We start from the raw sequence: 14,428 nt of genomic DNA on the forward strand, positions 1-14,428 counted from the left end.
TATGGGTGTAGGTTATGAATAGTATAGTTTATATGCATTGCTTAGAATTCTAGGTGCAGTGATTTGCACCAATTCTATGAATGGTTTAAGTAGTTGCAACCAAAATAAATATGTCTTTTTGCGCTCTTACTCTAGTATATAAAGAAAAGTTGTTGTCTACCTTCCTTTATAGAAGAGGTTACTACTTCTACTAGTTATTTCTATAGGGCTACTAGATCTATGCAGTGCTGCACACCTTATATACAGGCACTTTCTCTGTACCTAGAGGGCTCATGATCTGGGGCTCATGATCTAAGTTCTTTTTTGTAACTAGGGCAATGGAGGGTCAAGTGACTTGTACAAGGAGCTGCAATGGGAACTGAACCCAGGTTGCTAAGAGCAAAGCCTGCTGCACTAACCATTAGGCTACTCCTCCACTCCATCTATATAGGCACCTTCTTAGTGCCTAAACATTGGTGTTACTTTATACAATTACCTTCCCCATGAATATTTCTCTCTCTATCTATATCTATATACTAATTAATTAATTAATTTTTTTTTTTTTAGATAGATATAAATACATACACTTTAGGTTAACTCTTGTTGGAATTCAGTATAGTGATATATTTTCTTTACCTTCTTTTGTGGTGCCTTGGCTTCTTCTGTACTACAAAAACACACAAAGCATAACCACTTTAAGTATGTTTATACATATGTAATAAAAATATCTTTTCATTCTATCATGCTACGGCCTGTGAAACTATGTCAACAGTCTCATTTAGTCAACCTCATATGTTTACACTAAGTAGAAGAATATTATTACTTTCTTATGGAGTAAATTGCTGAAGTTATGCATTTCAAAATAAACTATGAACCATATTTGGCGACTGGTATGTAGCTAGGCACTGCTGACTACACCCCAACATCAGAATGGTTCTTCCATACTTATAAAAAGGAAATAATAAATAACAAACTCAGAAAGTAATCCATTTTTTAACATCACTTACTTTGATAAATACCACTGTATATACAATTATCTCTGCATGTGAGGAACAATAAGCAAAGCGCCTTCTGGGGTAAAATGGAGAGCATATTTTCTGATTATTACTTACCTTCTCGGTGGAGAAACCAGCCATGTAGGTCAACAATGCATGTACTTAAACCAGTGGGATTTAGGAAGCATTCTTGTGCTTGGGTTAAGGCAGGGAGTAATCAAATTTACACATGTGGATTTTGACTGAAAAAGTACCTGTACAAAATGCAGGTTTATGCAAGTACTTTTTGTGGCCAATAGTCAAAGAAAAAATCCCATGAATAAAAAATACCTACAGGGTTTGCCTTAATGCTGGTAGTTTTGATTATCTACTCCATATTAGGCTAACTGTATGTCTGTCCAGGTCAGTCTTCTATAGCAACTGCCTCAGTTCTCTTAAAATGAGGCAGGAGCAGTGGAAAGCTTTTTGGTTTCGGGGTGAACAAGCTCTGCCCCCAAACTTTCCATACCATCCTACTCCCCTCCTATGGCACCTGAGATATCTATCCTCACCTTTCTCCTTCTCAGCTTCCCTGCCATGGTGTCAGTTGTTTCTTTCCTTTGCTACTCCCTTTCCCCCATCTTATCCAGCATCTCTCTTCTTCCCTCCCTCTCAACCTCTCATGGTCTACAGCATCTCTCTCCCTCCCCCATGGTCCCCAGCACCTCTCTCTCCTTCTCTTTCCCATTCAGCATATCTCCTTTCCTTCTCCTGCCCCCTTTCTGTAGTGTTCTTTCCCTCCCTCTCTTCCCCCTGTGGTCTCCAGTATCTCTCTCCTCCCCTGCCCTTTGCCTTCTCTCTCTAGCATCCATACCCTTCCCTCATCTCTCTGTCAGTGGTGTCCATCATTCAGCCCCCCTCTGGTGTAGAACATTCCACCCCCATGCTTTCTAGCATCTCTCTCTTTTCTTCCGTCTCAAACCCTCATTATCTTCAGCATTTCTCCCTTTCCCTCCCCTCCACTCACTCTCCTTTCTTCAGTCTCTCTGTCCTTCCCTCCCCCTTCAGAATCTCTGTTCTTCTCTTCTCCCCCCTGCATATGGTGTCCATCATTATAACCTCCACCCCCCATACCCCCCCCCCCCCCACACTCTTCAGCATTTCTCTTCTTCCCTGCCATGTCCATGAGATATTTATTCTCTTACCATGCTCCCCTGTGGTGGCAACTCTAAAAGCTATGTTAAAGACATTGCATGGATGGGCCAGTGCAGAGATGTCAGATGCTAAAGGCCTGCTGGCTCCCACCTTCTCTGAACTTCATGTTTCAGAGGGGACAGAAGGCAGCCAGCAAGCCTTAAGTACGTGCAGATGCAAGGTAAGAGAAGAAAGGCATCATGGGGAGAGAGGAAGGGTTGCAAAATTTGAGGGGTGCCAAGGAACCTGTGGCTGCCTCTCTTCTGGGGCCTATGAAATGAGGTATCAGTCAAGAGCCCTTGATATATACAGCCCTGTCCTGTCTTAACTTGGAATTTTAAGGAAATGTAGATTTCACCCTATATCTTCTCTAGAATAAGTCAGGTGCTGATGAATGGTTCTTACTCAGTTTTCCTGGAAACATTTTTCCTATCCACACACATTCTCTTGGTAGCCATATTTCATCTTTTGAATACAGGTATTTTTTGTGTATATGATATTTAAGTTTTAATTTTCTTTCCTGCGTTAGATCAATCTCCCTACCTGTGTGCCTTCAATCAGGGCATCTCAACTAAAGATTTACTTCTATTTTGTAGTTATGAGAAAAATACTTCGTATACAAGGCCCTTAGTTCAGATTTCAGTATATCAGCTTTAAACTCTAGCCCTCCAAGTCTGGTTCTTTTAACTTTTCTTATGCTTCCTTGCTGCTCTATTGTGGCCTCTTTACTCATGTGGACTAAAATTCTTGCTGTACAGGTAAAAACCTCATTTTGCATAGGGCGTCCAGGTTGAAATTTTAATAATTCCCCAAGTATTTTACAAAAGGCTCATGTGTATTTGCTGGCATGTTCAATGGGAACATTATTTCTCAAACCTACATGTCCTGAAAAAGAGTAGTATCACAGGTTTTATACATGTAAGCACCAGCAAATATATGCATAAGCTCAAATATTATTCAACCACAATATCACCTTGTATTTGGGTGAAGGCTGAGGAGAGAAGCATGAGAGAATCTGGGTGAAGGCTGGTGAAAGGGGCATGAGAGAATCTGGGTGAAGGCTGGTGAAAGGAGAATGAGAGAATTTGGGTGAAGGCTGGGGAGGGGGGGCATGGAGCAACTTGGTGAAGGGGCATGAGAGAATCTGGCTGAAGGCTGGTGAAAGGGGACATGAGAGAACGAAATTAAGAGGGTGAGAGCGATAGAGCAGATGATTGTGTTCAATAGCAGACAGCCAGTAGGAAAGGGTGAGAGAAATGCCCAAAATGTATGCCACGGTTAATCACAATTAAAAAATTTAATCATTGCCTACCTCTACTTTCTTAGGGGCCCTTTTACTAAGCTGTGGAAGCATCTACGAGTGTGCAACGCGCGTCAAAATGGAGTTACCATTCGACTACCTAATGGCTCTTGCAGTAATTTCATTTTTGGCGCGTGTCCAATACGCGCATCTGAAAAATATTTTTTATTTTCGTGCGTGCATAGGTCATTACCGCCTGTTTACTGTGTAAGTCTTTATGTCAATGGCTAGCGGTAAGATCTCAGACCCAAAATGGACACGCAGCAATTTTCATTTCGCCGCTCATCCATTTTCGGCAAAAAAAGGCCTTTTTACAGGTATGCTAAAAAATGGATCGGGGCACACTAAAAACCCGCACCTACACTACCACAAGCCATTTTTCAGTGTGCCTTTGTAAAAGGACCCCTAAAATAGGTAGTTTTACAAGACCAATTGCCAAATAAATCTTATGAAATCTATCAGCATTTCCACTTTGCCCAAGTCACTCCCTTCTTAAATGAGCCACTCCCAAACCATTCAATATTGTATCCAAAATTTAAAATCCAGAGCTGTCCTACATTTGTTTTTGGAATGGTTTGCTCATAGCAACACTCCTACCTACCATTAAGTCCCTCAAGTCCAAAACAAGTTTACATTAGTTATCCCAAACACCTGTTTACTATCTTACCACAGTTTGCTCATTTTCATTTCTTGAACTTTTCCCTTTGAACAAACTATGGTCATATCTTTTTCTTGTAAACTTCTGCATGTGGCTTAAGACTTTTTCTATTTAGAAAGGCCAACTGTTTACCCTATAATTTACTATATGTTTACTGTAATTTACTCTGTCTGACCTTTAGGACGCTAATTTTGTATTGTTGTTCAGTATTAAGACTGCAAGCTGTCCTAGTTTAAGAGTGTTTTATAAATAAAGGAGACAAATACAACTTCAGTGTCCTTCCTGATGCATTCCCCAGCAGTTTTTGCATTCCTCCCAGGAGGGCAGCAGGGTCCTATCCTTGTATAAAATTCCCATCAGCTGCTGGAAGGAACCCTGAGAGGTAGGATGTGTTCCCAGTCCCATCTTTGTCCCAGACTATAGGAGAAACAACAGGGCTGGTACTAGGCACCTTAGGCAAACTTTCAGTCTTGCTCCCCCTCAAAAAACAATCATGATCATCCCAACACTATCTCTCCCAGAATTATGTGGATAAATGGCCTATTTGAGAACTGCCAATCCTCCCTTCTTGATAGCTGGGCCATCCCTGGATGACTGAGTGAGAGAACATTCCAGTCTACTGCTCTGCTGATGCTTTTCTTACCCCTCATATATGCTTCCTTTCTAAACAGGAAGTGTATGGGGCAGAAAGAAGCACCATGACAGTCAGGAACATTTGTTCTCACTTTGGGGTCCTCTTACAAAGGGGCGGTAAGCTCAACACGGACTTACCACATGCCAATTTGGAATTACCGCTGCCCCAACGCAGGTGCCGGCGGTAGTTCCAGCCCCAGTGTGCACCATTTTCCGTGCTGGGGAAAATAAAGCTTGATTTTTTGTGTGTGGCGGTTACCCGGCGGTAATCAAGCAGCATCACGTACTACCCAGTTACCGCCAGGTTAGCGCAGGAGCCTTTGCCATCACCTCTATGGGTGGCAGTAAGTGCTCCCCCCACCCCATATGGACACGCAGTAAGAGCAATTTTACTGCATGGCCATGTATTTTGCAGCCTTTTTACCCGCTAAGGTAAAAAGGGCCTCAGTATGTGGCAAAAACAGCCGCTGCCACTACCGCAGGGCCATTTTTACCTCAGCTTGGTAAAAGGGCCCCTTTGATTCTACATACTTTGCGACTAACCTCTGGGCTGTTTCCTCTGTGACTTGTGGTAAATAATGTGGGGGAAAGGGAGGAATATAGGAACGGATAGGATGGATGAGGTCAGTATGGACAGACAAGGAACACTGGAAAATATCTTTATTGAACGAACAGAGCACCATGCAGAACTAACCAACAATAATGAAACACAGACAAACATCAACATGAAAATGGGGAATGGGGTGTTTATACTTTTTGTATAGTTTGGATCATTGCTCAGACAAGGAACACAGGAGAAGAAATGTTGGAGAAAGACAGGGGGAAAGAGAAACATAGGTAATGGGGAAGAATATGTTGTAACCAAACAAACAAACAAAGCAAACACTGGGCCTTCAGGATTTCTAGCAAATTTGCTCAAGTAATTTATCAGCTAGTAGCATGTTAGAATAATATATATATAAAATATTAAAAGAAAAAAGAGAAAAAAGCGACACAAAGATAATTAGTGGTGCTGCTAGTTGAGATCAATGGTAGGACGGTAGGCATGAGTCTATGATTAAAAACGTAAGCAGCTAAATAACCTACAACCAGCTGCGACTCAAATATGAGACCTTGCCTTTAACGTCCACCTGTGTGTTTCTCCCATAGCACTCTACTGTTTCCCAGTGTTGTTATTAGAGATATAAAGTAGAGTTAAAGCTGCGTTGTTTGGCAGTAATTTGTATCCAAGAAATACGCAGTGGCTTTTCCCCAAGTCCATTTTAATAATGGCTTATGGACTTTTCCCTTTAGGAAGCCATCCAAACCTTTTTTAAACCCTGCTAACTGCTTTTACTACATTCTCTGGCACCGAAACTTTGTGTATTTAATGTACCGCCTTTGCTCAAAGATTTCAACTGTAAATTACAACTCTGGCAAACATTGCCCTTGTGCCTAATGGGGAAAGTGCACCTCTATAACATGATGTTAATCCCAACATTTTTATACCTATTCCAGATGCTTCCCCCTATACTTTGGGGTAAACAACCTCGACTGTGTGTGTTTCATACATTAAAATTTCTAGACAAATCTGGGGGCACCTGGAGAGTTCGCAGAATTCTAAATCATTGTTACCTCCTATTAGGTAACAGATTCATTATCAGCTTGCTTTCTAAACATGCCTTGATCTGGCATTCTCCTTACTGGAACAGGTCAGCTGTATCTCTGATAACTGACAACAATTTATAGCAGCCATGTCCCAGACTTTTGAGAACTGGATAGAATAAAACTGTGTGACCCTGAAACAAAGATGGCAGACAGAGGCCAGTTATCCAGCTTGGAATTGTAGATGGGCAACAGATCTTGGCTTGGGAAAAATCTGGCATTCTGTTCACATTAAAGGAAGGTTTGGACTAGTCATATTAGAGTTGAGTTAGCTCACTTGGACCCTCCTGATGATCCTAAATTTCTGATGAACTCTGTATTGTCATCTTGTGGCACACTGACTCAAAAAGGATCATGCATCCCTTGGTAATAGGACAAAAACCCCAAACTAGCAGAATGGCAGAGACCTTTGCCAAAAAGATGTTAATTGATAGAGCAGAAAGGATTATCTACCACAGAAAAACAGAGGTGATGCAGTAATGGTTTAGTTTATACTGAAGATGGGCCGGGTACTGACTACTGAACTTCCCTTTCAGACTCATGAACAAGAAGATGCCCCACTGAGAAATAAACACACTCAAATGAGAGTACAGAGTTTGGACAGGACTAACAGGTACAGGATCTGACACATAGCGGTCCCAATCCAACTCATGATGAACTCCAAATTATATGTTCCAAGGCACTTTTCAATTTCATGGATACACTTGCTCAGCAGCAGGGAGCTCCAGTATGATGGAAGAGCAGTCATCCTAATAGAAATCTATTGGCTCTATACTTCTGTGTGGCCCAATAACTCTAGAAATAATCATTCTTCATGACCACCACTTAACGGTAGTGACTCCCACTGTGGAACCTACTAGCGTCATGTAGCTATAATTAGGGAAGAACAACACTATGTGCATCACTTTGCACTTGTCCAGATTAAATTTTATCTGCCATTTGGATGCCCAATCATACAGTCTTGCAAGGTCCTCCAGCAATTTCTCACAATCTGCATGTGATTTAATAGCTTCAAATATATTTGCCATCTACAAATCTGATCATGTTCCCATTTCCAGATCATTTATAAATATGTTAAAAAGCAGAGGTCCCAGTATATACTACTCCACTGTTCACAATCCTCCATTGAGAAACTTGCCATTTAACCCTACTCTCTTTTTTTTCTGTCTTTTAACGAGTTCCCAGTCTACAATGGGCAATGTCTTGTATTGATCTGATTTTAATAATTTATATACCACTTAACACAGAAGTATTAAAGCAGTTTACAGCTTTTAAATTTCCTCAGGAATCCCTCAAGAGGGCCTTTTCAAAGTTTTCTGAAAATCCATTTCAGAAGCATCCTATTGTCTAAATGACAACATTTAAACATCTGGAGAGGTCCAGATGTTTAAATGCCATTATATAACATGGGCTTTTCAGACATTGGGAAGCCAAGTGTGTTCAGATAGGAAGAGGGCACAGAGAGGGCAGGGATAGGAAGTAGTCTGGGTGAAAGAACAATAGTTTCAAGTTTCAAATTTCAACTTTATTTGATATACCACCTATAAGTTAACTATCTAAGCGGTTTACAAAGTAGTAAAAATTATAAAACCTTCAACAACAAAAAAACTGCAAATAATGACAGAAAAGATGTACGAGAAAATTAAAATGAAAAGGAATTTAAAAAATAAGTAAATTAAAATGATTCCATTACACAGCTCAATATCACTGCTGATGTTCTAGGGCCCAGTCATCTCATAAATGCTCCTCCCAGTCATCAAATAATAATTTTTTTTAAACCTATACCTCAAAAACGTTTTCAAAGAAGAATGTTTTTAGACCTATCTTAAATTTCTGAAAGGAAGACTCTAGTCGGAGGTATAGAGGTAAATTTTTCCAACGGGTAGGAGCAACGACACTAAATATAGATTGACAGATGGTATCCAAGCTCATGGCTCTGAAAGAAGGAATAGTTCAACAACTTTTGTTGCGATGATCTCAGAGTATGGGATGTGGTATAAGAAATCAAGTACCAGAATAAATATGGTAGTTCGCCATAATGTAATACTTTATGGACCATCATCAAAATTTTGAATGCTAATCTTTAGGCTCTTAATAGCCAGTGTTCTGCTTGAATAAGAGGAGCAACGTGATCAAATTTTTGAGCTCCGGTAATTAGTTTGAATATTTTGAATTCATTTCACATTCAGAATCCGTATCTGCAGTGTGAAGCCCAGATGTCGGAATGTGGACCTGCTCATCTAAGTGCTTGCGTCAGGGGCAGCACTAAATCCTAACATTTGGGGTTCCGTGAATCCAGTGCCCCCCCCCAATAGGCATATCCTGCCATCAGTTCACCCCCTTCTGACAAAACATGCCCCTCTTCACAGCAGAACCAGTCTCCCCTCCTGAAAGAACTTGCTCCCTCTTGTGGACACTGCAGCACAATGTTTGATAGACCCTCTTATAAAATACTATGAAAATTCCACACTTTCTAACTTGGACATTGTAATTAACCCTCTGTACATCCCTTCTAAAATGTCACTGCACATTAGCTTGTTCCCCTTTATTCACATAAGTATGGCAATACTTAAGAACTCAATGTGGAAATTAAAAAGAGTAAGACCTTTCTTCCCAAGGACTGTTTTCCGCAACCTGGTACAATCAATGGTGCTCAGCCATCTAGATTACTGCAACGCACTCTACGCCGGCTGCAAAGAGCAAATAATCAAAAAACTTCAGACAGCCCAGAACACTGCAGTAAGACTCATTTTCGGCAAATCAAAATATGAGAGTGCTAAACCCCTACGAGAAACGCTACACTGGCTCCCACTCAAAGAACGCATCACGTTCAAAATATGTACCCTAGTTCACAAAATCATTCATGGAGAAGCACCAGCCTACATGTCAGACCTGATAGACTTACCACCCAGGAATGCTAAAAGATCATCCCGCACATTCCTTAATTTGCTCTTCCCCAACTGCAAAGGTCTAAAATACAAACTAATGCACGTGTCAAACTTTACCTACTTGAGTACACAGTTATGGAACACACTGCCGCGCAACTTAAGAACAATTTACGAACTAACCAACTTCCGCAAACTACTGAAGACCCATCTCTTTAATAAGGCATACCACAAAGATCAACAAATGTGAACAGACACAGACACCACTCCTACACATATATTCAGAACTGTCTTATAATATCTGCTTGTTATACTATTACCATGTTCTATTGTTATCTTGTTCCCATGATTCTTCTGTAACACTAAATGTCTATTTTCTAATATATCCTCACCATCCATGATGTGTTGTAAGCCACATTGAGCCTGCAAAAAGGTGGGAAAATGTGGGATACAAATGCAATAAATAAATAAATAAATAAATATTGCCATACTGGGACAGATGCAATGGCGTTTTTAAACTGTCGTTTGAACTGATGGATTCTAACATAAGTGCACCTATGATAAAGATTTCTTGATGCTGCTTATGGAGCTATAATCTAAATTTTGGAGCTATAATTGTGAACTAAATTCTGTTTGCTATATATATTTTTTGTGGACTGTTGCCTTAAAATTATGAGAAATTGTACAGCGCTGCGTTACCCTGGTAGCGCTTTAGAAATGTTAAATAGTAATAGTAGTAGTAGTAGAAAGTGCAATGATAGATAACAGTGACTTTTTAAGTGATTTTTCACCTTCTGTCACAATGGTTTTCTGAGCATCTTCACACACAAATTTATGTATTTTTTGATACCTGGGATATAGTATTATATTTATGCAATTGTTAACCTGTGAATTATTTTTATATAGTTGATTTGTTTTTTAAATCCCGTTTATAATTTATGTATATTCATTGTAGATATCCTAAAAACTTGATTGGCTAGGGGGTACTCCAGGACCAACTTGGAAAACTCTGGTCTAATTTAACATACAGAAATAAAGGTTCACAAACAAAAAAAATAATACAAGCCGATTCCTTTTCACTGGACTAAATTAATATATTTCTCAACTAGCTTTGGCAGTTGGCATGCCTTCCTTTAGGTCTGACTTTGAAAATTAGCTGATGGAAGGTGTGGATGTACAAAAGGTACACATACCATATACCTGCTATTTGCGTGGGTGTTCAACTGGAGGTAAACAGCACATATACATTTTCAAAATTAAATGCATATATGTTGATTCCACCCCCCAACCTAAAGATGCCCACAGAAATGTCTCTCGTTTAATCCAGCTAAAAGTATTTGACCTGCACTATGAAATTCAGCATATACTTTTAGTCATATGGAGAATGGCAATATTCAGACAGGCCAGGCTTTTAACATTTGGCCCCATTATTACGATGCATTACATTCAAATGAATAATAATCATAATAATGATAATAATAGTGACATTTATAACACACTTTAACCCATCAGGCTCAAAGTGAGGAACAGAAAGACCATGTCCATAACAAATTAGACCAGTGCTTCCAAATTATATTATTCTGCGATTAGCAAAATATTAAGCAACAATAACCAATTAAAAACCTTGTAATTAACATAATATTAAATGACAGTTATATCACCCAACCCAATAAAAACCCAAAACATTACTTCTGTCCTATTGTGCCTTTCTTGTATCCCTATTTACATTTTCTAAGGGATAGTTCCAGAGATAGTAAAATTCTGTTCTTTATTTTATTTATAACCTGCCTATTAAACTAGGCAGGGAACAATTGAACACTCATAATAATAAAGTACATAACACAGAATATTAAAACCAACCAAAATAATAACATAAATCATACATCAAATATAAATATAAAAACAAAAACAAATACAACATTCACCCCTTTTTCCAAATTTCAAGAGAAGCAATATCATAAAAAAACAATCCCAGTCCCTTTTACTCCATTAAAGTCTGAATAAACAAATGGGTTTTAACCATTTTCTTAAATTCTAGAATGGATGATAAGATCCAGATACTTCCAGGAACTTTGTTCCATAAGCACAAGTCAGCAAGGGATAACATACTGTCATAGGTGTCAACATAGTGAATCTTTGCTAAGGAAGGTTGCACCAACAGCCAAATTCCCTGAGGGCTTTCTTCAAATATTCAGGAGTATTACTGGTTAAAGTCTTAAAAAATGAGCATCAATACTTTAAGATGTATCCTAACATGCACAGACAACCAATGTAAAGATTTCACAGAAGACATAAAACCATTATATTATGATCCCACAATCATATGCACAGCTGCACGTTGAACACCCTGTTCTTTGTGCGCCCAACATGCGTCAAAATGGAGTTACCACCCAGCTACCGCTTGGCTCTTGCAGTAATTTCATTTTTGGCGAGCGTGCGTATCAGACGCATGCCAAGTGGCATTTGATGTGCGTAGGTCATTACTGCCTAGTTACCGTGTGAGACTTTACTGCTAGGTCAATGGCTGGCGGTAAGGTCTCTGACCCAAAATGGACGAGCCCCAATTTTCATTTTGCTACACGTCCATTTTTGGCAAAAATTTTAAAAGGCATTCTTTGTAGGTGCGCTGAAAAATAATTCTGCTCACGCCTAAAACAATGTGTCTACACTACCGCAGGACATTTTTCAGTGCGCCTTAGTAAAAGGACCCCTTAATAAGCTCATCAGCATTCATAACAGCACTTAATAAGCAATAATGTACACTAATTGGCAATAATTAGAATTTATGCACAGAACTCAATAACGTATTCTGTAATGACTTGCTCCTAAATTCTAATGCGCAATTCAAAAGAGGCATGGCTATGGGCGGGGAAATGGGCATTCCCAAATTTAGGCATATAGTTATAGACTATGGCCCAGTGCGTGTAAATCTACATGCAAGGATTTACTCCACGTTTTCATTTGTGCGCGTAGTTTTAGGCGCTGGGATATCAACTAAGCATATTCCATATACCGCACTTAAATCAAGGTGCCGCTTATAGAATACGCTTAGGCGGAAATATTGACCGCACAGATTTTTTAGATGCCTTATATAGAATGTGGTCCATAGTTGATAAAAACAAGTTTGAACAACCTTTGCTACCTGTGCTTTAAAATTCAGTTATGCATCCAGTATAACTCCAAGACTCACAATCTGAATCTGATGATGAAGAGGAACAAAACAGCCTTAAACTGTGCTGGATTAACCTATCACCCTCCTGACTGATAGCATAATTTCTGTCTTTTGCCAAGTTTAAAGCTAATCTGTTACTTTTCATCCAAAATTGAATAGCATCCATACTTTGCTGCAATTTAAGACGACCGGATACAAAATCATCATCAGCCAGAAAAAATTACTGAACATCATCAGCGTAAACCCCTGAATTCTATATTCAAACCTCGTACAACATCACACAAATGAAACACTATCTCCCAGATTCTATATAGGTCATATTCTGGATTTGCGTACACAACTTAATTGCCAATTAACAAGTAATTATTGACACATTCGCATTAATTAGAATTTACATGCACAACTGTCTAAGCATATTCTATAACGAGATGCATGTAAAAAGTTGCATAGTTGAAAAGAGGGAGTGGCCATAGGTTTGGAATGGGCAGGTTGTGGGTGTTTCTAAAATCTATGCAGTGGCGTACCGAGGGCAGGGCGGTGGGGGCGGTCTGCCCCGGGTGCACGCCGCTGGAGGGGTGCAAAAAGCAGCCGTGCGGCTGTCAGCTCTGCTGGTTCCCTGCTCCCTCTGCCCCGGAACAGGTTACTTCCTGTTCCGGGGCAGAGGGAGCAGGGAACCAGCGGAACCGACAGCCACGCGGCTGCTCCCAGCAGGTAATGCACTTGGGGGGGGAGCTTGGGTGATACCCTGGGGGGTGTTGATGCGCCGAGGGGGGGTGTCGTGCTGCACCCAGGGGGGTGTGCAGCAGTGAACCACCCCGGGTGGCAGCCGACCAAGGATCACCACTGAATCTATGGGCTCCTTTTACTAAGAGGCTGTAAAGAACTGGTTTAAAAAGGAGGAAAAAAAGCCTCACCAGTCAAAGGTAATTGCCATCGGCTGGGCATAACCCACTTGATTTTTCCAAAGTCACAGCTTCTTCTGACTAAGACAAATCATTGGCTAAAAAAACCTATATTTTCAGTTCAATTTTGCAGATGGCAATTACCTTTGACTGCCGTGGCTTTTTTTTACCCCTCCTTTTTAAACCCATAAAAAAGTTCCTTAAATATAAAACAAAGTTCTTGAAAAAAAGTGTTTTCTGTTTGAAGAACAGTTTTTGTTGTCACTTGATTAAATTAATTGAATGTGTAGGGTTTCCATAATTTGTGGATTGTTTTTTGACATTTATTGTAATTAAGTGTTCAGATAAGACGTAGGCCATCCATGAACCTTTCCCCTCAGACCCATATTCCACAAATGTTGCAATAAAATATCAAAATCTATACTATCAAATGCAGAAGATATATCGAGCGAAACAGAATTTAGCCTGTTGATCAATTTCTTGTTTTATAACATCAATAGTTGACAATAAAAGAGTTTCAGTGCTATGCCCTGCACGAAAACTGTCTTGATTATTATCTAACAAAGCAGAGCTTTATTTTAAAAATACCTTTTATCATTCTGTGCCTATGAAAATAATCTATTTCATGAAGCCTTAAGCCCCTTCTGATTTTGCTGCATACCATCAAAGCTCAGAACCTGAGTGATACAAAACAAAGTAAGAACCAAGATCATCCTTACAATTTTTTAACAATTTTTTCAAGGTACGGGAGCTGCTCTTTCAGTGCAGGAATCATTCTGGTATCATCTGAGACAGAAACATAAAATTCCTGTGAACAACAAGCAAAAGGAGGGTTTTTATTCGAAGCCAATAGTTGCATTTCATAGACAAGGCAAATGAAACTGTGTGAGTGTGCACATTTCAGTTTGCTGGTTCCAAGTCACAGTTGATTGCTCAATTACAAATACATCCTGCAGTTGGACCTCCATAACATGTGCTGTGGCTCCGTAGATGTAACCTTGATCTTGGACTATTGCCTATGCATTTCATTACACAGAAATAAAGGTTAATAAATAAAAACAAAAAAATAACATGAAACCCTTTTATT

General features: G+C 39.7%; 1 protein-coding gene across 1 annotated transcript in view; it reads right to left on the bottom strand.

The window, feature by feature from the left end:
- Positions 1–14,428, bottom strand: part of RAPGEF4 (Rap guanine nucleotide exchange factor 4) — a 298,747-nt gene that overhangs the window by 63,984 nt on the left and 220,335 nt on the right. The window contains exons 18-19 of the mRNA XM_030210347.1: positions 14,061–14,149; positions 616–646 (exon numbers count right to left, since the gene is read on the bottom strand). Coding sequence (XP_030066207.1) covers positions 616–646; positions 14,061–14,149 — 120 coding nt within the window. The remainder of the gene's footprint in view (positions 1–615; positions 647–14,060; positions 14,150–14,428) is intronic.

The sequence above is a fragment of the Microcaecilia unicolor genome, chromosome 7, assembly GCF_901765095.1.
Source record: "Microcaecilia unicolor chromosome 7, aMicUni1.1, whole genome shotgun sequence".
NCBI lineage: Eukaryota > Metazoa > Chordata > Amphibia > Gymnophiona > Siphonopidae > Microcaecilia > Microcaecilia unicolor.